The sequence below is a fragment of the Erythrolamprus reginae genome, chromosome 2, assembly GCF_031021105.1.
Source record: "Erythrolamprus reginae isolate rEryReg1 chromosome 2, rEryReg1.hap1, whole genome shotgun sequence".
In the NCBI taxonomy this organism is placed as follows: domain Eukaryota; kingdom Metazoa; phylum Chordata; class Lepidosauria; order Squamata; family Dipsadidae; genus Erythrolamprus; species Erythrolamprus reginae.
The window spans coordinates 46,956,123-46,983,526 of record NC_091951.1 but is presented as its reverse complement, the minus strand read 5'-3'; the positions used below and the strand labels follow the sequence as shown (position 1 = coordinate 46,983,526).

The window sequence follows — 27,404 nt, the reverse complement described above, 5'->3', positions numbered from 1 at the left end:
TCGGCACTACTCTGTAAGGGCTCCCCAACTCCCCCCTGGTTGAGAAGGGAGCGGGTCACCCTAAACAGAGCGGCCGGGCGGGATTCCGCTGATGCAATCAAGGCGGCATGGTACGCGCATCTTGCCGCCTTGAGCGCCACTTTGTAAGTCTTAATAAAAGCTCTTACAAGTGTTCGATCGGATTCAGACCTACTCTTCCTCCATCGCTTCTCTAGACGTCTCTTTTGGCGTTTCAACTCCCGGAGCTCCTCGTTGAACCATGGGGCTCTACGGGGTCTAGCGCCACGGAGAGGTCGCAAAGGCGCAATCCGGTCAAGAGCCCCCGCTGCAGCCCTGTTCCAGGCCTCTGCGAGAGACTCCGCCGAACTGTGGACGAGTGCCTCTGGAATAACCCCAAGCGCCGTCTGAAAGCCCTCTGGGTCCATCAGGCGCCTGGGGCGGAACATCTTCATTGGTTCCGCCTCCCTGCAGGGGAGGATTGGAGCCAGGAAGTCAAGCCGTAGTAGAAAATGGTCTGACCATGACAAAGGCAACACTTCTAAGCCCCTTAGTCTCAGACCATTACTCAATTGCTCGGAAAGGAATACCATGTCAGGTGCGTGCCCTCCCTCGTGAGTCGGACCCTAAACTACTTGAGTCACGTCCACGGCTGTCATGGTGGCCATGAACTCCTGTGCCAACCCAGAGGTTTCGCCGAGTGACGGCAGATTGAAGTCCCCCAATACAATGAGTCTGGGGAACTCTACCGCCAACCCGGCTACCTCCTCGAGTAGCACAGGCAGGGCTTTTGACACGCAGCTGGGAGGCAGGTACGTGAGAAATAAGCCCACCTGAACTCCTAAGTCCAACTTCATCAAGAGAGACTCGCAACCCGCTATTTCCGGAGCAATGAGTCTACGTCCTCCAGTTCTTAGATTGCAATTCCACCTTGTCTGTTAAAATATCCTTGTATTGTGGAACATTTCTCCAATATAAGTCTACTTGGGTGAAGTTGTGCTTTCGTTATAGATAACCAAAATGGTATTTTCAGATAATGTTTCTGTGATGGTTTCAGCACCCGACAGGGACAGGGACAGTGATGAGGGGCCAGGGCCTACAGCACTTCCTGTCAGGAATGACACAGCATGTCCAAGGCTCATCCAATCAGCAGATGACACACAGGTTCAGGGCTCAGCAAATCAGAGGCAGAGATGGAACCTCTTTTGGATGTCAGAGTGGAAAGGTCAAGGAAGAGAGACACCTGATTGGCTGGAAGAGGTAATGCTGTTGGGTCATTGGGTCATGACCTCACACTATTTAAGGGTGTGGCATGCCCCACCTTGTTGCAGGGAAACAACACCGTTTCTTGTATAGTTTGTATAGTCTCTTGTTTTTCAATTTTGGATTTAAACAGTTACTTTCTTGGTTTTGCTAATGTTTTTGGCTCCTCCAGTTAATTTATTGAGGACTTCATCTAGGAACTCTGTCTACAACTAGTAACTCTGTCTACAACTACTAACTCTTACACTGTTATGTTTGCTCTGGGATTTTAGCCAAAGGATAAATTGTTGGGTCATTCCGTGTGAAGTGGACCAGTGGTCCAGACCTCACCATCTCAGATTTTGATGAAATTTGACACATAGTTTCTGTATGATATAGAATTATGCTGTGCAAAATTTTAGTTCAAAAAACTAAAATTTGGGAGTTCTAGGAGACCTCAAATAAAGGGTTGCAAAATGCTGAGTCGGCAAAAATGACATTTTGGGCCAACTTCTAGAAGCTGGCAGTAGTGGTATGTTGGAGATATTTGGAGAACCTGCAAACCTTGTAAGGCTTTATAAAGTGTCAAAAACCCCATGTACCTAGTCCTCTTACTTTTTCCATGGTTCATGCTCAAATTTTGCAAAAAAATCCTGAAAAATGAATTTATAGCAATCTTCAGGCTGCTGTAGTTTCAAAACTACTTGGTCTTTCAGGCTGATTTTTGGCAGGTCTACTAAGTACACAACTGCAATGAGGACTTCCAATTTGTAGCACTTTCCTTCAAGTTGTTTAAAAAATATAAGAGTTCAAAGTTGGTACCCTGTTAGATCGTGTGGGACAGCTTCAGTCCTCTAAAATTTTGCACAGCATAGTTTTATGTCATAAAGAAACTATATGCCAAATTTCATCAAAATCTGAGATGGTGAGGTGGGGATGATCTTTAAAACTGGTCCACTTGACACGGAATGACTCTGTTGGAACTTTTATATATATTAAATCCTGTTATAAATTAGACAATTTGTGTACATCTAATTATTGGGGCCAGCACAGGACAGAACAGTTTCTCTTTCAATCTTTCCCAACACCCTATACAATGTCTTGGGAAATAGCCATGTATTTTACTTCTTCCACACCATATAAATGCGTGCCATCCTAACTATAAACCATGTCACTCCAAAGTCAAAAGTCTTGTATTTCTTAACAAAATCCGTTTTCTCATCCATGTCAATACTGCAGAATGATAATATAGCTCCCAATTTGGAAGTCCAAATCCACCTCTAAGTCTTGCATCTTATAACATTTTTATATGAATCCTCACTTTCTTCCCTTGCCAAAGAAACTTCAAAATCATTTTATTTACATAAATATTTTATACGATGCGTTTCCCATGGTGGACCAGAAGAGGGCTCCTTGATTGGGAAGATTTTGGCAATGTTATAGTTTAGTAAATAGCATTGTATTTAAAGTACTGGCATTAGAAAAAATAATCCTCACAAGAATCTCATTTAAATCTGTTGCCGAAGAAGGAAATGAAGGAGCATAGTGATCAAATCAATATTTGTTGTTTGTTTCTGATATGATATACTGCTAGAAATCATATATTACGGATGAAGCTTTGTTATTGGCTTCTGCTCATATAGTAATATGAGCAGCTTTGTTATTGGCTTCTGCTCATATAGTAATATTAAATAGGTGCATTTCATAACAATCTCTGCATGAATGACAACCAATATTTAAGGTTACAATTTACTAAGCTAGAATAAGTTCCTAACAACTAATTTCTGACAGAAATCAGAATCATCTGATCAGTGGTGGAAACAAGTGATCAGTTGCAGGAAATGAGATATTTCATTCATTTAACAAGCCATTTGATTCAATTAATGAATTTAATTTTATAAATTTCTAAATTGAATCAGATTGTGGGCTTACCTAGGTTCGCCCACATCTCTCCAACACTCCGTGGCTTGCACTGGCTGCCGACCAGTTTCCGGTCACAATTCAAAGTGTTGGTAATACTGTACTTATAAAGCCCTACATGGCATCGGACCAGAATACCTCCGAGACCGTCTTCTGCCGCACAAATCCCAGTGGCTGATAAGGTCCCACAGAGTTGGCCTGCTCTGGTTCCCATCGACTAAACAATGTCGTCTGGTGGGCCCCAGGGGAAGAGCCTTCTCTGTGGCGGCCCCGGCCCTCTGGAATCAACTCCCCCCAGAGATTAGAACGGCCCCCCCTTCGTCTTTCATAAATTGCTTAAGACCCACCTATACCGCCAGGCATGGGGGAATTGAAACATTTCCCCCTGGCTTATATAGTTTTATATAGATATGCTTGTGTTGTATGGTTTTATATAATGGGCTTTTAGATATTTTTTCTTCTTTTAAATATTAGATTTGTTTACTATATACTGTTTATTATTGTTGTGAGCCACCCCGAGTCTTCGGAGAGAGGCAGCATACAAATCTAATAAATAATAATAATAATAATAATAATAATAATAATTATTATTATTATTATTATTATTATTATTATTATTCTTTTCGTTTGACACATTTTTTGTGATACGAACCTAATGGACAGGCTCCATTAGGTTCGTACCTCAAGGAATACCTGTATTTCTATTTTTCCAGTTTCACCCATCCTGTTCCTTTAATAAAGCATCCAGATCTACCCACAGGGTCTGTTTTATTGTTGGATAGTTGGGTTTAGTTGCATGTCAAGCTGCATACAAAGTAATGTGTAACGAGGACAGAACAGACCTTATCATTCTAGGAAATTTTCATCTTTGAGAGTGATGTATGCATGATTCAGAACTTAGGATTTCACCGACACTCACTGAGTTGTCCTGCTCACCACTTTTTAGCTAATTGCAACATGATTCTTAACAGAAGTTAGGCTGTATAAAGGTGAAGAGGATATCCGTCAGAGGCGACTCCTCTGTGTTCAGGGAGCTAGGTTAAACAAACCTGGGATAGACATAAAACTACACAGCAGAACAGAAAAATAGGCAGGAAGAACAAGTTACAGAAAAGTTTTTAAACCTTGGTTGAAACCCGAGTAAGCTTTTCAATCTAACTGCAACTTTCAACTATTAAATTTGTTTGCTTATTATTTAGTTAAATTACTCTCATAATTTGCTTGTTTCTCCTATCCACTTTCTATCTTGTCTTCCCTCGCATCTCCTTTATTCAGCCATGCTACACATAATTCTTTTTTGTTTTCTAGATTATCATTCTCGCTTCTTACAGGTCGAATCCCTTCTGGCTTACCTCTATCACCCAAAAATATCTTGGAGAAGCAAGAAAGCACCTGGACCAACCTGAGCAACCATATTTAGGATTCATCAAACCCTTTATCATGAAATAAACAGAACAAAATGTTCCAACCAAAAGACCTGAAGTTCCTAAGGGTTTGAAGAGATGATATGGAGGTGACAAGACAGGGTGGGGTGGGGTGGAGAGAGATTTAGCTAGTGAAAGAATGTAGATGGAAAGAAAGAAGGGGTTGAAAAAGAACTGAGTTAGCCTCTCAGCTCTTTTCAGTCTCTTTATTGTCCAACTTGACCCAGAACTAATATCGACAGCTGCAAACCAACATGAGCCTCTCACACCTTGAAATAAGCCCCCTCCAAATCCTTTCACAAATCTTGTTTTTATGAATATTTAAAGCAACTAGAGAGTTTAATACATGACTAGAACAAAACCACACAACTGATATTGAATTAAGGTAAACATAGATATTTCCCTTGGATGTACTGTATGCACTAGTCATTTCCAGCTCAAAGAATGGTGCTAATCTCCATTTCAAACCCAAAGAGCCAGCGCTGTCCAAAGACGTCTCTGTGGTCAGGTGGCCGGCATGACTAAACGCCTAACGCTGTTACTTTCCCACCAAAGGTGGTCCCTGTTTTCCTCCTTGCATTTTTACATGTTTTCAAACTGCTAGGTGGACAGAAGCTGGATAAAGTAACAGAGTATTTAATTATCTTTACTTAACTTCTTAACTTCATTTCTCATTCAAATGTATCTTTGTTTTGGGCATTCTCCAGTCGATGAATCATGTTATGGTAAAAAAGACTATGGAGTGTGCTGGAGTACTTTCTCAACATTCCATGCATTTATATGGCTCCTTCCCTGTGGATACTTTGATGGCGTGAAAGATTACGGCTTATTGAGAAGTTCTTTCCACACTCCATGCATTTATATGGTTTCTCCCCTGTGTGGATCCTTTGATGGCAGATAAGTTGGTTGCTTGTTCTGAAGCTCTTTCCACACTCCATGCATTTATATGGCTTCTCCCCAGTATGGATCCTTTGATGGGATGTAAGATCATAGCTTGTTCTGAAGTCCTTTCCACACTCCATGCATTTATATGGCTTCTCCCCAGTATGGATCCTTTGATGGGATGTAAGATCACCGCTTGTTCTGAAGTCCTTTCCACACTCCATGCATTTATATGGCTTCTCCCCTGTGTGGATCGTTTTATGGTGTGTAAGATTACCGCTTGTTGAGAAGCTCTTTCCACACTCCATGCATTTATATGGCTTCTCCCGTGTGTGGATCCTTTGATGGCATATAAGTTGGTTGCTTCTTCTGAAGCTCTTTCCACACTCCATGCATTTATATGGCTTCTCCCCTGTGTGGATCCTTTTATTCTTTCCATGTTGATTGCATTTATTTGATGTCTCATCAATGTGAAAACCTTTTTGTGACTCAAGAGACTCATTTTCTTCAGAAAGTGTGAATATGCAATTTTTCTCTTTGCCTTTGCATAGATTGGCTCTTTCTTTGGCTTGTGATGGACAGGGTCCATTGACATCTAATGTCTCTTTGACGTGTCTTGCACCTTTCCCAATATATTTCTTCCTTCGTTTTCCTCGTTGATCAGTAAATTCCTGCATCTGAGCAACAATCGAAAATGAGCTTTCCTTTTTCAAGTTATTTGACAGATTTCTTTCCTGCCTTTGGGATTCTGTTTGAATTGCAAGTTTCTTCCTTACAACCCCTTGTCCAAACGCTTTGATTGGTTCTCCAGAGATTTTATTGTAATTCTCATTATCACCTTCAAAAAGAAAGAAAAATGAAAATGAGAGAAAGGTTAGGGGAAAAGATCACTCTGTCAGAAGTCATTTTAATTGCATGTAGGTATTGTGCCAAATTCTATATATACTCCATTTTTGCATCCTTATACTGTGGCATGGTATAGAAATTATAATATCTCTATGTATGAGGTGTAAAATCTCGAAACAGACATTAAATCAAAAAGGTTGAATGATATGGAAGCACATCGGCCGAAATAGTTGAAATCTGCACGATGGAGTTTGCCATTCCCTCCAACTAAGAAATTACTTTGTCGCTAAAATGTTAAAATATAAATATAAAAACAAATTGAATAGTATATATTTACGCAGAATGCCACAGATCTATTTCCTACTTAAGAGCCGTAGAAAAACAGAACTTTTCCTTCTCCCTCTGAGGAGGGGATATCTTTTTAGAGATCTTTTCATAAGAACTGACTAATACATAAAAAACCCTGCTGTTCTGTTCGGGTCGTATGTGACCCAAAGCCATGTTTGAGATCCTGTAAAAAAATTTTTTTAGCTTGCCAGTTCCAACGTTTTTGAAATTTATTTTCACTGGGAAACTAGATTGAACATTTCTGAACATAATGATATGAAAATTGAACTGGAAAACGGATGCTTATTTGCTTATTTTGCCCAGAAAAGCGCCCCCCCCCATGATATGGAGCATTTTTCTCAGTTTATTTTTTTTTAGGCTACAAATCTCAAAAGAAAATCCCCCCTTTGGTATTGATATAATAAATTAAACATTCCTGATCATAAGAAAAATAGAAATGAACTGAAAAAAAAGATGCTTATTTGTTTATTTTGCTCAGAAAAGGGCCAACACCCCTCGGCCTTGCTGTGTGTCATTATTTTCAGTTTTTATATAGATTTGGTTGACAATATTTGGAATATCCTTTTGAAAAGCAAGTACATGATGGCCAGACAACCAATTTTATGAAAGAAATCCATTTTATTAAAAACAAGTATGTAATTTTGAAATGAACAGCATAATTTGTATATAAACTGAAAAAATTGAGCACAGCCTGGTGGGGGCCTTTTCTGAGCAAAATAAACAAATAAGCATCATTTCTTTCAGTTCAATTTTCATTTCATTATGTTCAGAAATGTTCATTTTAGTACATCAATGCCACAGTTATTGAAAATATTCAGAATTAGGGGCCTAGAAAAATTTATGTGGCATGCTTGAAAAAATGGGGGGTGGGGTGGCCCTTTTAAGAGAAAAATAAACAAATAATCATCAATTTTTTCAGTTCAATTTTCTTTTCATTATGTTCAGAAATGTTCAAACTAGTAATCCAACACCAAATATACCAAAATGTTTGCAGTTTTCAAGCTGAACTATCTATAAATTGAAAAATATTTGCAAAAATGCTAGGGGCAGGCTTTACAAGCAAAATTAAAATACAGTGATCCCTCGATTTTCGCGGTCTCGATTTTCGCGAAACGCTATACCACGGTTTTTCAAAAAATAATAATTAAAAAATACTCTGCGGTTTTTTTTCTATACCACGGTTTTTCCCACCCGATGACGTCATACGTCATCACCAAGAATCACTTCTCTGTCTCTTTCTCTTTCTTTCCTGTCATTCTCTCTCTTTCTCTATCTCTCCCCCTCTTGCTCTCTCTCTTTTTCTCACTTTCCCTCTCGTTTTCTTTCTCTTCGCCCGCGGGTGGGCGGGTGAACGGCGGGAGGGTGGGTGAGTGGCGGGCAAACGGCGGGCGGGCGGGTGCCTACGGGGAACGGTGGCTGCCAGCGCTGCTGCAGGAGGACCCGTGTCCGAACAAAGCCGGTGAGAGGGGTAGTTTTTGGCTGTCCATAGCCAAAAATGGTGTTTTTACTTCCGCGCCGCTATATCGCGGAAAATCAATTATCGTGGGAGGTCTTGGAACGTAACCCCTGCGATAATCGAGGGATCACTGTATAAGCATTAATTTTTTCATCTCAATTTTACTCTCATTCACTACAAAATGGCTTTCTGAACTCTCTGACTGGAGACTAGGAAACCCTTACCAAGAGAGGCCACATTCTTATAATTCTCCAGCATGACTTCCCGATGCAGAGCTTTTTGGTGAGGATCCAGCTGAGACCACTCCTCCTCTGAGAAATAAACAGCCACCTCCTTAAAGAGCAGAAGACCCTCCTGAAAGGGAAGAAAAAGTACAAAACAGAATGAGGAGGGACTGCAGGATATTTCCTATGTATTCCGAAAGCAAACATACACACTAAGATAAGTGGCTATCTTGAATGATTCTGTAGGGTTTTCAGTGCCATTTAGGTTAAATAAGCACAGCTTCTTTCTGGATCAACTGAACTTCCAAACACCCAGCCAGCCAGGCAGCCAACCATCATCAAAACACTCTTCCTTCTGGATCTATTAATCCATTCACAATCAAAAGGCCCTCAGTATCTTGAGAAAATCAATGGGCAGGTGGGCTTTGGAAAAACCCCTGATATGTGAAGCAGGGCCGCCGATAGGGCGGTACTACTGGGAGTGGCGTGACGGGCCCGGCCATGAGGGGGGCCCGGCCGGCCGGCCTCCTGGCACCTGCAGTAATTTGTGCCCAGTGAGCTGCTCCTCGCACATGCGCAGTACCGACCCTCTCTTGCCTGCCGCCTGCCTCACCAACGAAAAAGGCGCGCCCTCTGGCCCTCGCGAGGCAGGACTCGAAGCCCCGATGGAGCCTTTGGCAGCGCGTCCTCCCGGTCCCAGAATAAAGCGTGCGGCGAAAGTAGGAGCCCCTTCGGGGTGGCGGCGATGCGGCGTTGGGGAACGAGGCTTGGGCGGCCAGGCACTCGCCTCATCCGGGCCGGCACATGAATATTGAGCGTCGGAGGCCGCTCACTCACCATATGCCGGGGCCATCAGGATGGTCGTTAGTGTGAAACGGGACCAACAGCATGGGAAGGTGACCGAAAGCGGAAACCGCGCGAGAACTGCTGCGATCTCTCTTTAACCTCCACCTCAGAAAACACCAAATGGTGTCAGGAGAGACGGCACAGCAGTTTTCCCCTGACCAGTTTGAGAAATGGGAGAGGGGCGGTTCCGAAATGTGAAAAATATTTTTTTAAAAAAAAATACTTTCTCACAACTTGACACTAAAAAACCCAAACCCGCATCCTTTCCCTCACAGCGCTGCCCAAAAGGTGAGTCCTCCGCTTTTAACGTCACGTTCCCAGAGGACCGCGAGGGAGTCGAATTACCATAGGCGGGGGCTATGCCTCGGAGCTGCTCAGACGGCCACACCTCTATCCCCCCTCCCCTTAAATCGCCCCCTGGCCGATGCAACCAATGGTAAATGGAGAAAAGCCAGGTGATCCTGTGGCGGAGTGCTTAAGCAAAAACAAAGCGCGGTGGGGGTGGGGTGGAGTGTGTGTGATGCCCTGATAGGAGTTGACGAAACCATCTCAAGTAAAAAAAAAAGAAAGAGCGATTCCTGGAAAAAGATAATTACTTTGAGATATCAGCGATGGGGGTAATTGCAGATAAATGGGTTAAACAGGTTAAGGTTCAAATGTAAAACATCAAAAGAAAAGATCATTATCAATGCATGTCCTGTAAGGGTAAATTCAACCCGTTTTTTTCCCCTGGGGTGAAAAAACCAAACAGCGATAAGATAGACTGTGACTGAATTACTGATGAATACATGGCCTCGAAATAGTGTGTCATCAGTAATTCTTATTCCCAGAATTCAACCCCTAATTTACTTTAGTTAAAAATAGCAATGCTAAAAATTCAGTAAACTATCCCCATTATTGATACTTTACCAAAAGTCAAACTAGACTTAACTCCCCCAGCATGCTGCTTCTCCTACTAGGAAATAGTTGAAATAAATCACTTAGAATGTAAAAATTATCTTACATATTCTTCCTCAAAAACCAAAACAATTCAACTTCATTTTAGCATCTTTGCTATTGCAGAATCAGAGCAAGTCATCTTTTTATCAGAAAATAATTGCAAAGGATAAGTGAGTCATGTGTGAATCCAGCAGCCATATACATTTGTTTAATAAAGATCTTGGTGGCGAATGATGGAAATTATGTTTATTCTACAACAGGATTCTGCATAAATAAACATTCAAATGATATGAAAAAAGTCATTGAAAAGCAAAAGAGAATGTTTTCCAGCTTCATTTTTGCAATTACCTATGAGTAACTATTATCACTGTTCCTTTATAATTGCAGCCAAAATGACCTGCACATTCCTAATTCTATTTGTACCAAAAATTTTAAAAAGTAAGGCGTGCTTTTACTCTCTATCACTAACTGAAGTCTTCCTTTCTAAGATTAGATTGAAGAAATATCCTTGTTATAATTTGGAAGAGCATATTTTAAAACCCATCAGCAGTGTCTTAACATTTCATTTCTAGTTTCTATGTTTTTCTTAAAAGCTCTGCAGAAAAATGCAAAAGACTATAAGCTATAATTTAGTACAATACAGTATATTGCAATCATAATAAGCTAAAATGAGAGCTTTCTTCAAGAGCTATTTCTTTAAAAAAGCATAAAACCTGTTTGAAGAAACAAAGGTCATGTAGTCCAGTGTTATCTGGACTTCAACTCCCAGAATTCCCCAGCCAGCATTGCTGGCTGGGGAATTCTGGGAGTTGAAGTCCAAATATCTTCAAGTGGCGAAGGTTGGGAAACACTGATCTAGTCCATGTTTCTGCTAGCTAATACCCTATGTGTTGAACTGTAATTCCATTGCTTCATTGTTGTAATAGTGGTTTTAAGGCATCAAACTAGATAGCAAAGCAAAACACTATGAGCAGGGTGACCTTGGAACAGTCATTTTTTCAGTCCTGAGAAGGAAGCAATAACAAACAACTTATGAAAAACCTTGCCAAAAACCCCTGCAAGTACTTGTCCAGGAAGTGTCCAAGAATCAGACACAATTACATGGAGAAAAAATAATTCAATACACTTATGGTGTTAACAATAGCATGTAAATGTGCAGGAGATTGCATTGTACTGTATATCCCTGTTGAATAAATCCAGGCTGGAAGAGTTCTTAAGTTATATGGAGGATAAAACTACTTTTGCTATTGGATATTAGCTGAATAGGTCCAGTTGAGATAGATACATTATCTTCCAAGATTATTTGGGATCAGTTTGAGTCTGTGAATCTTGAGGAAATCTATGTACTGTGTTCTATGTGCAGGGTTCTATGTGCTCTAAGTTCTGCAACAGGGCAGGGTTTAATTTTTTTTGTGAAAGGTAAATTTAATACGTAATTGGTATGTCACAAAATAAAGTACTAGTTTTAAAATGGCGGGCGCCCCCCCGCCATTTAGGCTGTATGGGGCCCCAAAATTCCTGATGGTGACCCTGATCTGAAGGGAGGGAGGAGTGGCTACTAGAGCCAAGGAAGCACTTGTGCACCCCCTCCTCAAGAGGCCCTCCCTGGACCCCGATGTACTTAACAACTACCGTACAGGCTCCAACCTTCCCTTCATGGGGAAGGTTGTTGAGAAGATGGTGTCGCTCCAGCTCCAGTGGTCCTTTGAAGAAGCCGATTATCTAGGCCCTCAACAGTCAGGATTCAGGCCCGGCTACAGCATGGAAACTGCTTTGGTCGCGCTGATGGATGGTCTCCGGCGGGCCCGGGAAAGGGGTTTAGCCTCTGGCTTGGTGCTTCTTGACCTCTCAGTGGCTTTCGATACCATCGACCATGGTATCCTTCTGCGATGGCTGGAGGGGTTGGGAGTGGGGGGCACTCTTCTGCAGTGGTTCTGCTCCTACCTCTCTGGCCGATCACAGTCGGTGTTAGTGGGGGGTTAGAGGTGGACCTCGAGGTTTCTCCCTTGTGGGGTGCCTCAGGGGTCAGTCCTCTCCTCCCTACTATTTAATATCTACATGAAACTGCTGGATGAGATCATCCAAGGGCATGGGGTGAGATGCCATCAGTACGCTGATGACACCCAATTGTACATCTCCACCCCATGTCCAGTCGGCAAAGCAGTAGAAGTGATGTGCCGGTGCCTGGAGGCTGTTATGGTCTGGATGGGTGTCAACAGGCTCAAACTCAACCCTGACAAGGCAGAGTGGCTGTGGGTTTTGCCTCCCAAGGACAATTCCATCTGTAGGTCCATTACCCTGGGGCAGGTGAATTATTGACCCCCTCAGAGAGGGTCCGCAACTTGGGCATCCTCCTCAATCCACAGCTAACATTAGAACATCACCTTTCAGCTGTGGAAAGGATGGCGTTTGCCCAGGTTCGCCTGGTGCACTGGTTGCGGCCCTATTTGGACAGGGAGTCTCTGCTCACAGTCACTCATGCCCTCATCACCTCGCGGTTTGATTACTGCAACGCTCTCTACATGAGGCTACCTCTGAAGAGTGTTCGGAAACTTCAGAGCATGCAGAATGTGGCCGCACAAGCAATCATGGGCCTTCCTAGATATGCCCATGTCTCGTCAATACTCCGCGGCTTGCACTGGCTGCTGATTAGTTTCTGGACACAATTCAAAGTGTTGGTAATGACCTATAAAGACCTACATGGCATCGGACCAGAATACCTATGGGACCATCTTCTGGCGCACGAATCCCAGTGGTCAATTAGGTCCCACAGAGTAGGCCTTCTCCAGGTCCCGTTAACTAAACAATGTCATCTGGTAGGTCCTAGGGAAAGAGCCTTCTCTGTGGCAGCCCTGGCCCTCTGGAATCAACTCCCCCTGGAGATTCAAATTGCCCTCACCCTCCTCGCCCATTTATGTCACCAGGCATGTGGGGACTAATCCACCCCCTTTTGACTTGTAGCATTTGAGTGTGGTGTGATTGTGTAGCATTGATTGTTTTTAGTAATGCAGTGTTCCCTCGATTTTCGCGGGGGATGCATTCTGAGACTGCCAGCGAAAGTCGAATTTCCGCGAAGTAGAGATGCTTCCTTTCTTTCTCCCCCCTCCCTCCTCCATTCCTGGCAGAACGCGCAGGGGCAACGGGGCAGCAATCTGGGGGCTTTGCTGTGCTCTTGGGCGCAGATGGTGGTGGCAGAGGCTGGAGAGGAGGCCATACAGATCACGTACCTGCTACTGCTGCCGCCACCGATTTTGCCACTGCTGGGCCCCTCAGCTGTTTGGTGGCCCACATATCTTCTGTTGGCCGCAGTGGCGGCAGGAGACACAATCTTGGCAGCAGCGGCCGACACGTGGGCCGCCAAACAGCTGAGAGGCCCGGGGATTGCGAAATCGGCCTGCAGTAAGGCTTGGCTTTAAGCCTTATGAGGGCAGTTGGGGGGGGAATCCCACCAGTCACCAGCTGGAAAAGCCCTAAATTTAAAGGGCATCAATCCTCCCCATTCACGCCAAACCGACGTTTCTCGCGGCTGCCTTCTCAAGAGAAATGGCATCGCCAGCAGAGAGGCACTCCTTTTGCAAACCCCGGGGCGGGTGCCACGCCATCTGACCTCCGGATGAGGCGGCAGCTGGGTCCCGGGCTGAAGAGAGGAGGAAAAGGGTGGCCGAGGGGTCGCTCGGCCTGATTTCCCCCATGAAGAAAAAAAAGCCGCTTGAACCCTCCGCTTCCTCGCCTCGAACTCCTCCAAGCGCTTACTTGCAAAGCGCTGTCTCTATTACATGCCGATGCCCCAGCGGCTCGGCATCCTGAAAGCCTGAACCATCGGCCCCCTTTGCTGCTGCAGGTGGGTAGCCGCCCATCCGGATCCAGAGGCTCACCCATGGCCACAAAGGGCTCCTCTCCGAGTGGAGCCGGCGCCGAAAGAAGACGGGTCTGGTGAGGGGCCCGAGCCTTGGCCCCTGCTGCCCAAATTGTGCCTCCTGCCGCCGCTGCGGCCGACAGAAGACACGTGGGCCACCAAACAGCTGAGGGGCCCTGAAGCAGCAAAATCGGCAGCAGCAAAATTGGCGGCAGTGCGTGGCAGTAAGTCTCTTCAAGTGGAGCGTACCAATGCTCCAAGAATTAAAGGGGAAGGCTGGGGCAGAAGCGGAGCTTTTATTTAAATACGGCTTTTTACAATACATTTTAAAAATAAAAAAATACCATGGGTTTTCAAAATTATTATTTTTATTTATTTATTTATTGAAAAACCGTGGTATAGGCTTTCCGCAAAAGTCAGACACGCGTAAATCGAGGGACCACAGTAATGGGTTTTAACTTTTTTTTTTAATATTAGATTTGTATTTATTGTATTTTTATTGCTGTTGTGAGCCGCCCCAAATCCTCGGAGAGGGGTGGCATACAAATCTAATAAATTATTATTATTATTATTATTAACCCATCATAAATGTTTCAGTAGATGAAGGGATTCCTTGTAGTGTTTTATGAAATGACTTATGTTGTGGTGAGAAGGAGCAATCCTGCTCATGCCCAATAGTTTCATGGAAATGCTGGGAGAGCTAAACCATCTGTGTGATGTGCCATCAACATCCAGAGACTCTGTCCCTGCTCAGATTGCACGGAAGCTTCTGGTATTGTCAGCCATTGGCTGGCATGTAAATAAGGAAATGGAGAACGTTTTCTGAGGAAAAAGCTGGATTGTACTGCTGCTCGGAATATAAGCCCTACCCCAAAGATAAGCCAGAATTCAGAGTGTCCTCAGGGAGGGTGGGGCAGTGGGCATGGCCTTCATTGGAGTAGATGAGTATGTGTGTGGGGCCAGATGGTGCCTGGAAGGAACTGCAGCCTGTGTTTGGGTGTGGGGAGGCCATGGTTCCCATCATGTGTTTTTGCTGGTGCAGAGTGTGTGGTGGAACTGGTGGATCTGGATGGACGGTGGGGGCTGATAATGCAGGGGGTGGCACCAACGCTGCCCCACCACGTTCCTTGCCACATAGCAGCAGCACTGGCAGAGGGGCAGCTGGGGTGGGGGAAGCTGAAGACAAAATGGTAGAAAACACTATCTGTAGTTCTCAGCTAACAACAGTTTTTAGTTTTTAGTGATCAAAGTTATACAACCGCGAAAAAATGACATGCCCATTTTTCACACTTATGACTGTACTACCTGTGCTTATCTACATCCTCTGATTTCCTGTTGGAAATGGAAAAGATGAATCTAGTGAATGAATGTTCTTCTCTTACCTGAGTTAGAGGTTCAATTCTGGTTTCTGCTCCCCCAAAACAAAGTGTTAAATTTCTTCTATTCTTCCCTGGGAGGGAGACAGAATTTCAAAAAGCATAATCAGTAAAATGGGAGGAGGGATGCTGTAGAAAAAAGGACACAGAAAAGATGAGAAATTTAGGAATTCTCAAAGGAGTGGAAGGACCTTATATTACCTCCTGAGGTGTACTGATTTGGATCTCCCTGACAGATCTCCCTGAAAATCTGTTCTTGGAGGAGATTTGACGGATGCCTCTTTCTCTCAGAATCTCTGATCTCCATTGCGAAGGACTTGAAATAGGAGAAAAGAATTAATGGTCATCACAAATCATAAAGTGGTTTCTTTTCTGTGAATACCATTGCAAATCACTCAGTGTCGATCAATTAGGCTGGGAAGTAAGAAAGAAATCGCTGTGCGAAATCTTTCTTCTACAATGCATACAAGAACTTTACAAAAATTAGTTACCACATACTGTAGTATGAATGCCAGGAAAGTCTGGTAAGAAGACATCAGCATTTGAATACATTGATCCAAAGCAAAGATTTTGTGTATAATATAATGCCAGAACAAGGAGAAGACATGATGTTGAAGAGTTTAAAATTTGTATTAATTTTATAATTTAAAATAATCTTTTATAAAATGATGTATCTTTCTACTAAACACTGATAAATTAGCAATAATATATAAAGAAATTTCAAATACAAGTTTGAAATTTAAATGTAAAAAAATGAACTTTTTATCAATTTTGATGGACTTTGCCAAAGCAAAGAAATACAAGGGTAAGATTTATATTTTACTGCAGGAGATTTTCAAATTGTGTATGAAAATCAAACCAAAAACGTTTCTTTTAGGTTTAATACCCAAAGAGATTGAAAAACAATATGTTATACAGTATATGTTAAGAGCAGCAAAAATGCTCTATGCATACAAGTTGAAGGATACTTTAATTGCCGCAATGTAGAAGTTGTTAGAAAAACTGATCGGAACTAGCAGCGATGGCAAAATCAAGTGCTTTAGTTAAAGAAAAGACCACGCTCAACTTTCTTTCTACTTTGGAACCACTGCTCGGTTTTATTCTTAATAAGGAAAAAAATCTTGACTGAGTTTTGCTCATTACGTAAGTTTGTTGTTAAGGAGTTTGCTAGTGTATATTAAATATGTAAAAGTAAAACATTGAGTCAGTAATGTTACCATTTTATGTGACTGCAAAAAAAAAAATCAATTACTGTATATTCTTTCTTTCCCCTCCCTTTCATCTATACTTCTTTCCTTTCCCTTCCTCCCTCCCCCCATTTCCTACTTTTTTCATTTTTCTGTTTTATATCTTGATAATCAGGCCTGTGAATCTGACTTCAATACCAGGAAAGCTCCTTCAACAAGTCATAAAGAGTGTGCCAGCACTTGGATAGGAATGCAGTAATTAACCAGAGCCAACATGGATTTGTAACAAACAAGTCATGCCAGACTAATCTAATTTCTTTCTATGCTAGAATTACCAAATGGGTTGATCAGGGAAATGCAGTAGATGTGGTATATCTTGACTTCAGTAAAGCATTTGGCAAAGTATCTCATACCATCCATATTGAAAAAATGGTCAAGTATGGGATTGACAAAAGAACAGTTGGATGGATTCAAAACTGGCTTAGTGATCTCACTCAAAGAGTGGTAATAAATGGTTTCACATCCAATTGGAAGAATGTTTCAAGTGGAGTACCACAAGCATTTGTCCTAGGCCCAGTGCTATTTACCATATTTGTAAATGATCTAAATGAAGGGAAATTGAAGGGAAACTTATCAAATTTGCTGTTAACACAAAGCTAGGCAGTGTTGCTAATACTGAACAAGATAGAGATAGGATTCAAAAAGATCTAGACAAGCTTGAGCAATGGGCTGAAACTAACACAATGGTATTTAAGAGAGATAAATGCAAGATCCTACATCTAGGCAAAAATAATAAAAACAGCACATATAGAATGGGAGGAATAGTTCTGAGCAACAGCACAGTTGAGAAGGACCTGAGTGTATTGGTAGATCACAGATTAAACATGAGTCAACAGTGTGAAGCAGCTGCAAAAAAGGCAAACACCATCCTGGGATGCATCAAGAGAAGCATAGAATCTCACTCACGTGAAGTAATTATTCCTCTCTACAGTACTTTGGTACGACCACACTTGGAATACTGTGTTCAGTTCTGGGGGGCCCAATTTAAAAAGGACATTGATAAACTAGGGCAAGTTCAAAGGAGAGTTGCGAGGATAGTGAGTGGTCTGGAAACCATGTCCTATGAGGAACGGTTAACGGTTAAAGGATCTAGGGATGTTTAGTCTGCAAAAGAGAAGACTCAGAGGAGACTTGATAGCTGTCTACAAATATCTGAAGAGCTGTCACAGAGCAGAGGGATCAGCATTGTTCTCATTAGCACATGGAAGGACTAGAAACAATAGAATAAAACTGCAAGGGAGTAGATTTAGATTAGATATTGGAAAAAACTTTCTATCAGTAAAGGTGATAAGCCGGTGGAACAGTTTGCCACAGGAGGTGGTGAGCTCGCCTTCACTGGAGGTCTTCAAACAGAGACTGGAAAGTCATCTTTCTGGGATGGTTTAATGAATCCTGCATTGAGCAGGGGGTTGGACCCAATGACCCTGGAGGTCCCTTCCAACTCTATGATTCTATGATTCTAATCTTAATAAAATTATGAAAAGGATACACGAATGTAAATATATTGTTTATTATATTCAATTTTTTCAGGAGTCCCAAGAGGAAGTCCTCTCACCTGCAACTCACCTGCTCCTCCTTCTCCTTCTCCTCCTGGCTCAGGAGGAAGCCTTCCACCAGGGCCACCGCTTGGGAGCTGATCTCTGCTCCACACTCCCGCACCCAGCTCGCCAAAGCCCACTGCAACAACATGGGGAAGAAGGCTTCAAGAGTTGTAAACCTAATCCTACGTAGCTTCTGCTCTGGCAATATCACCCTACTTACCAGAGTTTACAAAACTTTTGCCAGACCCATCCTCGAATAAAGCTCATCTGTTTGGAACCCATATCGCAGCTCAGACATTAACACCCTTGAAAAAGTCCAAAGATACTTCACCAAAAGAGCGCTTCACTCCTCCACTCGAAACAGAATACCCTACGAAACTAGACGTACAATCCTGGGCCTAGAAAGCTTAGAACTAAGATGCCTTAAACAAGATCTAAGTATTGCCCACAAGATCATATGCTGCAATGTCCTGCCTGTTGGCGACTACTTCAGCTTCAATCACAACAACAAAAGAGCACACAACAGATTTAAACTTAATATTAACCGCTCCAAACTGGACTGTAAAAAATATGACTTCAGTAACCGAGTTGTCGAAGCGTGGAACTCATTACCGGACTCCATAGTGTCATCCCCAAACTCCCAACACTTTACCCTTAGATTTATCTATGGTTGACCTATCGAGATTCCTAAGAGGTCAGTAAGGGGCGAGTACAAGTGCACTAGAGTGCCTTCCGTCCCCTGTCCTATTGCTCTCCTATATCTCCTATACCTTTCTTCTATTCCTATATCTCTTCTTCTATTCTTTCATTGATATGTTCTATTACTATATCTTCTTTTCTATTCTTTCTTAGATATATTTTACTATGAGTATCTCCTCTATAACCATCATCATGTATATATATACCCACTAAAACCCTCATTGTGTATTGGACAAAATAGACAAATAAATAAATAAATAAATCTTCTGCCCAGTTCTTGCTGAGATCTTCCCGTGGATTCCACTGAGCACCGGAAGGGCCTTTTCCATTTTAAATTAATGCAAGGAAAATTGTGCATCTCCAAATGCTTTTTTCATTTATTGGAAGAAATATCTATCTGGTTTGTTTCCAATAAATAAATGGAGGCTGGAGGCTGTTTGGAAAGACTGTTGAAACAGAACAGAGGTGGGATTCACCAGGTTCTCAGCAGTTCTGGGTTGGGGTTTGGGGGTGGGTGTCTCCCACTCCTAAAACTGAACAAACTGAACCTGGATGAGCCACATGTCTCTTGTTTCCTTTCTGGGAGTGACAACCCTCCGCCTCCCTTTCTACGGGAAGGACATCCACCCACCCACACATAATCACCTCCACAGAGACACACCTACTTCCCCCACTTCTGGATCTTTAAAAGAAAAGGTTTTATTTTTTTTCCAGACTCTCCATATATGTGCCCATACATATACCATGACTCATAGAAAGATGTGAAGTTATACGTTTCTATCCAATAAATCAGGCCAATAGCCAGTGATGGGCTACCAAAATTTTTACTACCACACTGTCTTATGCATTTTGTTTCAACATCTTTCAGTGCAAATTGGGTGGTCTGGGGTGGAGCTCCAAATTTTGCTACTGGAGCCCATCACTGCCAATAGTCTAATTTTGCACCTATTATACTTCTGTTTACCAGTTTTTCTTCAATGTTTCATAACATTCCCCTCCATTTCCCTCCCTTCCCTAAAGTGACCAGATTTTAACATTGGTAAAGAGGGACACCATTGACTGGGGTGGGGATGGGGGTGGGAATGAAAAATTTGGTATATATGGAGAAAAAAAATTCTCTTTTTCTCTCTCTTCCTCCCTTTCTTTCTCTTCCTTCCTCTTCTCTCTCTTCCTTACTCTTTTTCTCTCCCTTCCTCTCTATTTCTTTCTCCCTCCTTCCCTTCCTCTCTTTCTTTCTTCCTCCCTTTCTATTTCATTCTCTCTTCCTTTCTCTTCCTCCCTCCTTTTCTGTTTCTTTCTTTCTCTTCCCCTCCTTCCCTCCCTCTCTCTCTTTCCTTCCCTTTCTATTTCTTTCTCTCTCCTCCCTTTCTCCCTATTTGGCATGTCCCAACCATAATTACAGGGTAATTAGTCCAGAAAGACACACACCACAGCAGAGAAGGAAAATCCAGAAGTCTATCAACAGTAAAACAGAAACAGCTCCCTTTTTAAAGGTCAAAGGGATTTTCTGGTACACACAAGGCACAGGTTAAATGCAATCCAATTTCTTACCCAATAACTGGGAAATTGAGTCCAATTCTAAAGTCCAGAAAATCCACATACAATCTTGAACAGCAAAAACCACGATCTTGGTGAAACTATGAATCAGCTAAACTGCCATGAGGCTAAACCAGCAGGCTGCTCATTTATCTGCAGCACTAATTACAGCAGCCCCACCCAACCACAGGTGGCCTTACTTATCTCCTGTAATAATCCTTCAGTTGATCTCTCCTCTTTTCCCGGAGGATGTAAAACTATTCAACACCAGGACAACACATCTACTCTCCAAAAAGACCTCGACTTCGTCTCAGATTGGTCTAACATCTGGCAACTTCAAATATCAACCAACAAATGTTCTACCTTCCACATCGGTAAAAAGAATCCAAACCTCATATATAAACTGAATAAACAAAATCTCACAGCCAACCCACACTCAGTAAAAGACCTTGGAATACTGTATCAAATGACCTAAGTGCTAAAGCCCACTGCAACAATATCGCCAAAAAGGCTTCTAGAATTGTTAACCTGATCCTACGCAGCTTCTGCTCTGGCAATCTCACACTACTCACCAGAGCCTACAAAACTTTTGCCAGACCCATCCTTGAATAGAGTTCATCTGTCTGGAACCCATACCACATCTCGGACATCAACACCCTAGAAAATGTCCAAAGATACTTCACCAGAAGAGTCCTTCACTCCTCCACTCTAAACAGAATACCCTACGAAAGCAGATTATCAATCCTAGGTCTAGAAAGCTTAGAACTACGATGCCTAAAACACGATCTAAGTATTGCCCACAAAATCATATGCTGCAACGTCCTGCGTGTCAATGACTACTTCAGCTTCAACTGCAACAACACAAGAGCACGCAACAAATTCAAACTTAATATTAATCGCTCCAAGCATGACTGTAAAAAATATGACTTTAGCAATCGAGTTGTCGAAGCGTGGAACACATTACCGGACTCAGTAGTGTCAACTCCTAACCCCCAACATTTCTCCCTTAGACTATCCACCATTGACCTTTCCAGGTTCCTAAGAGGTCAGTAAGGGGCGTACATAAGTGCACTAGCCTGCCTTTCATCCCCTGTCCAATTGTCTCTCCTTATCTCATATATCATATATCTTTTCTTCCTTCATATATCTTCTCCTCTATTTTTATATCTTCTCTTTATATATAATACTTCATGTCTATTCTCTTCAATATGTATTGCAGGGGTCCCCAAACTTTTTACACAGGGGGCCAGTTCACTGTCCCTCAGACTGTTGTAGGGCCGGACTATAAAAAAACTATGAACAAATCCCTATGCATACTGCACACACCTTATTTGAACGTAAAAAAAACAAAATGGGAATGTACTATTTAGAGGGGGGGAAGAAGTCTGAAATTCATACATGTTTATGTTTTGTTTTTAATTTTCTTTTGTTAACATCTGATTGGCTATACAAGGTTTTCTTGGTTTATAGAAAAATGTATAAAAATATTTATAGAAAAATATATAAAGAAAGAAGGAAACACTTTGGCATAATGGTTAATAAGTTAGAAATATAATTGGTGTTGTACTTTTTGAAGGAACATTAAGGAGGGAATTTAATTAAAAGAAAAGTATGTACCTGGATGACAACATTAGAAAAAAAAATTGCAACTTTTTGGATGATTGATATTAGTTACTGACGAAATACCGCATTTTATTCAGGAAAAATTAGATGGTACATTGTATTGTTTGAATGTATGTTGAGAGAAAAATTTAAAAAAATTTACCCCCCCCCAGAAAAGTCCTTCCTTCCTCTGCCCCTCCATTCATTTCATTCTTCCTTCCTTCCTTGTTCCCTCCATTTCTTCTTCCTTCCTTCCTTCTTCCTTTCCTTCCTTCCCCCTCCATTTCTCCTTCTTTCCCTCTCCCTTTTTTCCTTTCTCATTTGTTTTGTTTCCCTCTCCCTCGTTCTTTCCCTCCAACATTTTCTCATTTTTCTCTTTTTCTCTCTCACATTCCCTCCCCCTCTCACTTGTTTTCTCTCCCTCTCTCTCTTGCTTTCTTTCTCTCTCTCTCTCCTTTTCTTCTCTCTTCCTTCCTCTCTTCTTTTTTTTTCTGCCCTGCAACACGCCGTGGGGCAGTCAGCTGCAAGCAGAAGCTCCAAGATGGTGGCACCGATGTCGGGTCGCAGTACATTGCTGGTGCTGCACTGGGCATGGGCACGGGCTGGCACTGGCCCGCTGGCTGGGCCGGGACAGAGGTGCCAGCCCCATGCCCAGCGCAGCGCCAGCAATGTACGGCATCCTGCAACACATCAAGCTGCCGCCGCCGCTGATGCCTTGCAGCCAACTGCCCCACCGCCGCCCCACGGCTACTGCTCAGTGCCCTCCCGCTCGACCCATGTTTGGCTGCGCCACCTTCGCGGCTTGCCCTGCTGCCCCGCGCCCGCCAGAGCTGCCCGGTGCGGACTAAGTGGGGGGCGGAGTAGGCGGCGGCTGCTTCAGGCCCGCCCCGAAGCTGAGCTTCCTTTGGCTTCCTTCGAGGCAAAACTGCAAAGCTCATCTGCTGCCTCGAAGGAAGCCAAAGGAAGCTCAGCTCAACGAGGACCGGCTGTTGGTCTCTTGAAGCTGCCACCGCCGCCCACTGCAGAGATCCCTTCGCCTGAACGGAGGCGGTGGCGGCGGGCTCAAGGGACCAAGAGCCGGTCTTTCTTGGCGCTGAATAGTCGCAGCCTCTGAGGCTGCCTCCGCCTCCAGGCGAAGGGATCTCCTCGGTGGGCAGCATCGGAGGCTGCAGCAACGCAGCTCCGAAAAGGACCGGCTGTTGGTCCCTTGAAGCTGCCGCCGCTGCCGCCTCCATTCAGGCGAAGGGATCTCCGCAAGGGACCAACAGCCAGTCCTTTTCGGAGCTGCGTTGCTGCAGCCTCCGATGCCGCCCACCAAGGAGATCCCTTCGCCTGGAGGCGGAGGCAGCCTCAGAGGCTGCAACTATTCAGCGCCGAGAAAGACCGGCTCTTGGTCCCTTGAGCCCGCCGCCTCCACCTCCGTTCGGGCGAAGGGATCTTTGCAGTGGGCGGTGGCGGCGGCAGCTTCAAGAGACCAACAGCCGGTCCTCATTGAGCTGAGCTTCCTTTGTGAGCTTTGCAGCTTTGCCTCGAAGGAAGCCAAAGGAAGCTCAGCTCGGAGACGGGCCTGAAGCCACCGCCACCGCCTACTTCGCCCCGCGCTTCGGCCGCACCGGGGCCAAGTATGCCGAGGTTAGGCCTGTTGCCCCCGGCTCCAAGTGCGGGGCCTGGGCAGCGGGCAAGCATCGGGAGGGCCTCGCCATCGCCTGGCCGGGAAAAAGCTCCCCTCCCCGCGATCCGGCTGTTAATAAGTTAGTGCGCGGGGGTCCTGATGGCTTGTTTACTGTCCCCTCTAGACGCTCTTGCAGGGCTTCCAGGCTCCCCGTGGGGCAGCGAAGAAGCAAAATAGCAGCACTATCCCGCTGTCTCTCCCCCTCTCTTTCTTGCTTTATTTCTCTCTCTCACTCCCTTTCTATCTCTCCTTTCTCTATCTCTCTCTCTCTCCCTCTCCGCAGCAGACCCCCCCAACGCAAGTGCCCAAACGCGCGCAAACCTCACCGGTGCAAAAAAAAAAAAAAAGCAAAAAAGCGGCACTGGAGGGACCAAGACGGTCTGCAGCTGAGCGTCTGGAGGAGGAGGAGGCGGAAAGCCAGGGGGCGGGGAGGAAAGCAATTGGCCAATTTCTTTCTCGCCTTTAGGGAGAGGAACTGTTGCTGCTCTGCCATAGGGTGCTTTCCTCCCCGCCCCCTGGCTTCCTTCTTCCTTGCCGCCGCCAGACCCTCAGCAGCAGAGTGGAGGGGAGATTCGGGAACTTAGTATATAGATGGTAAAATCTTGTACGCTGCCGTGGGCCGGGCAAATGGCCTCAGCGGGCCGCATCCGGCCTGCAGGCCGTAGTTTGGGAACGCGGATGTATTGTGTATTCGACAAAATAAATAAATAAGATAAATAAAAATATGCATCACTCTATGCATGCGTGGATGTGTCATAAGTTCTTGTTCAGAATCCAGGGATGATAAGGATGATTGATCTGCTCCTGGGCTGTCTGCCAAACTCCCCTCTTCCAAGTCACCCCCAACTTCTTCTGAGGAAACTTCACTACCTGACTCTGTCGGCAATAAAACAGGCCTATGACATGTTGATGTTTCCCCTGCATCCACCTCCACATTCCTTGGGGCAGGAGCTGGGCCAGAGCCAACCACAACACCTCCCTTTCTTTTTTTCTTTCATCCTTCCTCTCTCTGCAATTTTTCCACTCCTTCCCCTTCTAGCGACTGCGAGTTTGCTGGCCCTGAAACTGCTACTTTTCGGCTTCGGCTTCTGCCTCCTTGCAAAAGAAATGTCCTGCACCGCCTGCCCAACCACTCCCGCCCTTGTGCCTTCAGCCTCAGCAAAATTGGTGGCCATCACCCTCGTCCTCCCAGTGCTCCCGCCACCATTTCCTTTCCTCGCTGAAAATAAAGTCGTGGGGGGGGCAGTTAAACTATGAGAGACGGTTGTTGTTGAAAGTTTCCCTCCAGGGAGCCACCCAAATGGAGCAATAGGGCGCAAGCGGAGGGCACGTCAGGTGGTTGAGAGAGACGAGAGGTAGGGTTCGAGGCAATGAAGGGGGAAGGCTTCAAGACTCTAAAAAACAGCCAAAGTTGAGGAGGGAAGGGGGAGAGGTTGGGCAAAGGTCAAAGAGGAGCCAGGTTTCCTTCACCGGCTGGCCCTCCCCTTTCCTCCCCCTGCCTTGAGAGAGAGAGAGAGAGAGAGAACATGCAGGCAGCCCAAAACCCAAAGAAGAAAAATAAATGCCCTTTACTAATTAAAGGGGAGAGGGGAAACCTTAGGATGGCATGCGTAAAAAGAGGGCTCAGCGCCACTACCTCCTTGGCTCCTCACAGCGCCGACTCCTACAGTGCCCCCCGAGCACCCCACCCCTAAGCACTGCCTTTGACCAACCAAGCCGTGGTCAGCATGGCTTGGTTGCAGCAGGGGTGGCGGCCTCGCTACCAACAAAGAGGAGTGGCAGAATTGAAACATGCCCCTCCCCACCTGCTCTCCCTCCCACACCGCTGGCCATCCCCTTCTTCCGTTCCAAAATTGGGACATTTTGGATACACCGCAGGGGACGTGGGACAAATGATTGAAAAGCAGGACTGTCCCGCAGAAAGTGGGACGTCTGGTCACCTTATACTATATCCATATCTATATGCATATTTATACAAATAATACATACAGTGTTCCCTCGATTTTCGCGGGTTCGAACTTCGCGGATAGCCTATATCACAGTTTTTCAAAAAATATTAATTAAAAAATACATCACGTTTTTTTTCTATACCATGGGTTTTCCCACCCGATGTCATACGTTATCGCCAAACTAATAATTTTTGCAAATAAATAACAAAAAAAAAAATGTTAATAAATAATTATGTTTATAAATATCAGGATCACTAAGTGTCTTATTCAACGGTGAGTACCAGTAATAATGGTGAGTAAATGGTTGTTAAGGGAATGGGAAATGGTAATTTAGGGGTTTAAAGTGTTAAGGGATGGCATGTGATACTGTCCATAGCCAAAAATGTTGTATTTTTCTTCCGCATCTCTACTTCGCGGAAATTCAACTTTCGCGGGCGTCTCGGAACGTATCCCCTGCAAAAATTGAGGGAACACTGTACTTTATTTTTTTCTAGGTATATACTACCCTCTTAATGCTGCCTCCTGTAATATTTAATTTCCCCCCTTGGGGCTACTGCCTTTAATTCTCTATTTTCCTCCAATTTAATTGGCATTAACTTCTTTACATATTCATTTTCTATGCAATCATAAAATTTCACTCATATTTTATAATAATCTTATCTTTGATTTTCATTGTCAACCTATTCATCTCCACACAATCCAGTCTCTTCTTAATTACCTCTTCTTCAGAAGGGGCTTTTGTTGTTTTCCGATTTTGTGCAAATGCAATTCTTGCTGCTGTAAGTATGTAAATAATTAAATGTGTATCTTCTTTATTAAATTTATCTGGTAGTATACCCAACAGGAATATCTCCAGTTTCAGTTTTATACTTGTTTCGCCATTTTTTCTATCCACATTTGAATTGAGTTCCAATATGCTTGAGCTTCTGCACATGTCCATCTCATATGATAAAAGGAGCACGGTATTTGTTGACATTTCCAATATTTTATAGATTTATCTTTACATATTTTAGTTATCTTTTCCGGTGATATGTGCCATCTATAAAAAATATATAGTTTCTTTGTATGTTGTTGCCATTTTTAATTTATAATTTCCCCCCAAAGCTGTTGCCATTTATCTATGTTGTATCTGGGTCTGGTACCGATGAGATATAAAGAGCCATGCACACGGATTCAAACTTTGATTATAAGCAAAATCTATCAGTAAAGCAAAGTAAAATTGTAAATTCTTATTTAATCATAGTTTTAAAGGTTGTTTAATTGTAACAAAATAATTAAATATAGTGCAATTATTACAAAATAATTGAAGCTTATTTGACAGTGACTTGCTGATGTTATTGGAAAAGTCAATCCCGTATTCCAGAGCTGTAGCTGTAGTCCCTTCCATCTTTCCTCTCCCTCCCTTTCCTCTTATTTCCTCTCCTCTCTTCTTCCTTCCCCCTTCTTTCTTCTCCTCTCGTTTCCTCTTCCTGGACTGGATTATTTGCTCTCAGCCATATCTGGTCCAGGGACAAAGATTTCTCCACGGGCCACCAAAATGTTCTCATGGACCACCAGTGGTCCATGGACAATATGTTTTTATTTATTTATTTGACTTGTATGCTGTCTAATCCCACAGGACTCAGGGCGGTTTACAACAATGAAACAATACAATAGAAAGTCAAAGTAAAATATTAATAACAATAAAAAACCCTTAAACTAAGCAATACTTCAAATATTAATAGCAATAACAACCCCATAAACTAATCAATACAATCATACCCTCACACATACCACTCAAAATTCGGCTAGGACGAGATGTT

General features: G+C 43.5%; 1 protein-coding gene across 2 annotated transcripts; it reads right to left on the bottom strand.

Annotated features, from left to right (window-relative positions):
• Window positions 1-4,774: 4,774 nt before the first annotated feature.
• Window positions 4,775-20,624, bottom strand: LOC139160350 (zinc finger protein 3-like). 2 transcript variants are annotated; one of them, XM_070738117.1, is made up of 6 exons: window positions 20,395-20,624; window positions 18,159-18,280; window positions 15,558-15,672; window positions 15,363-15,430; window positions 8,340-8,469; window positions 4,775-6,303 (listed from the first exon to the last, which is right to left on the bottom strand). In XM_070738117.1, exons 1-6 carry the CDS (start codon window positions 20,441-20,443, stop codon window positions 5,360-5,362), a joined length of 1,428 nt encoding a protein of 475 aa, XP_070594218.1. In that variant the 5' UTR covers window positions 20,444-20,624; the 3' UTR covers window positions 4,775-5,359. The 2 variants fall into 2 exon arrangements, with proteins under 2 accessions (XP_070594218.1, XP_070594219.1); XM_070738118.1 differs by having other exon boundaries at window positions 18,170-18,280.
• Window positions 20,625-27,404: the final 6,780 nt, after the last annotated feature.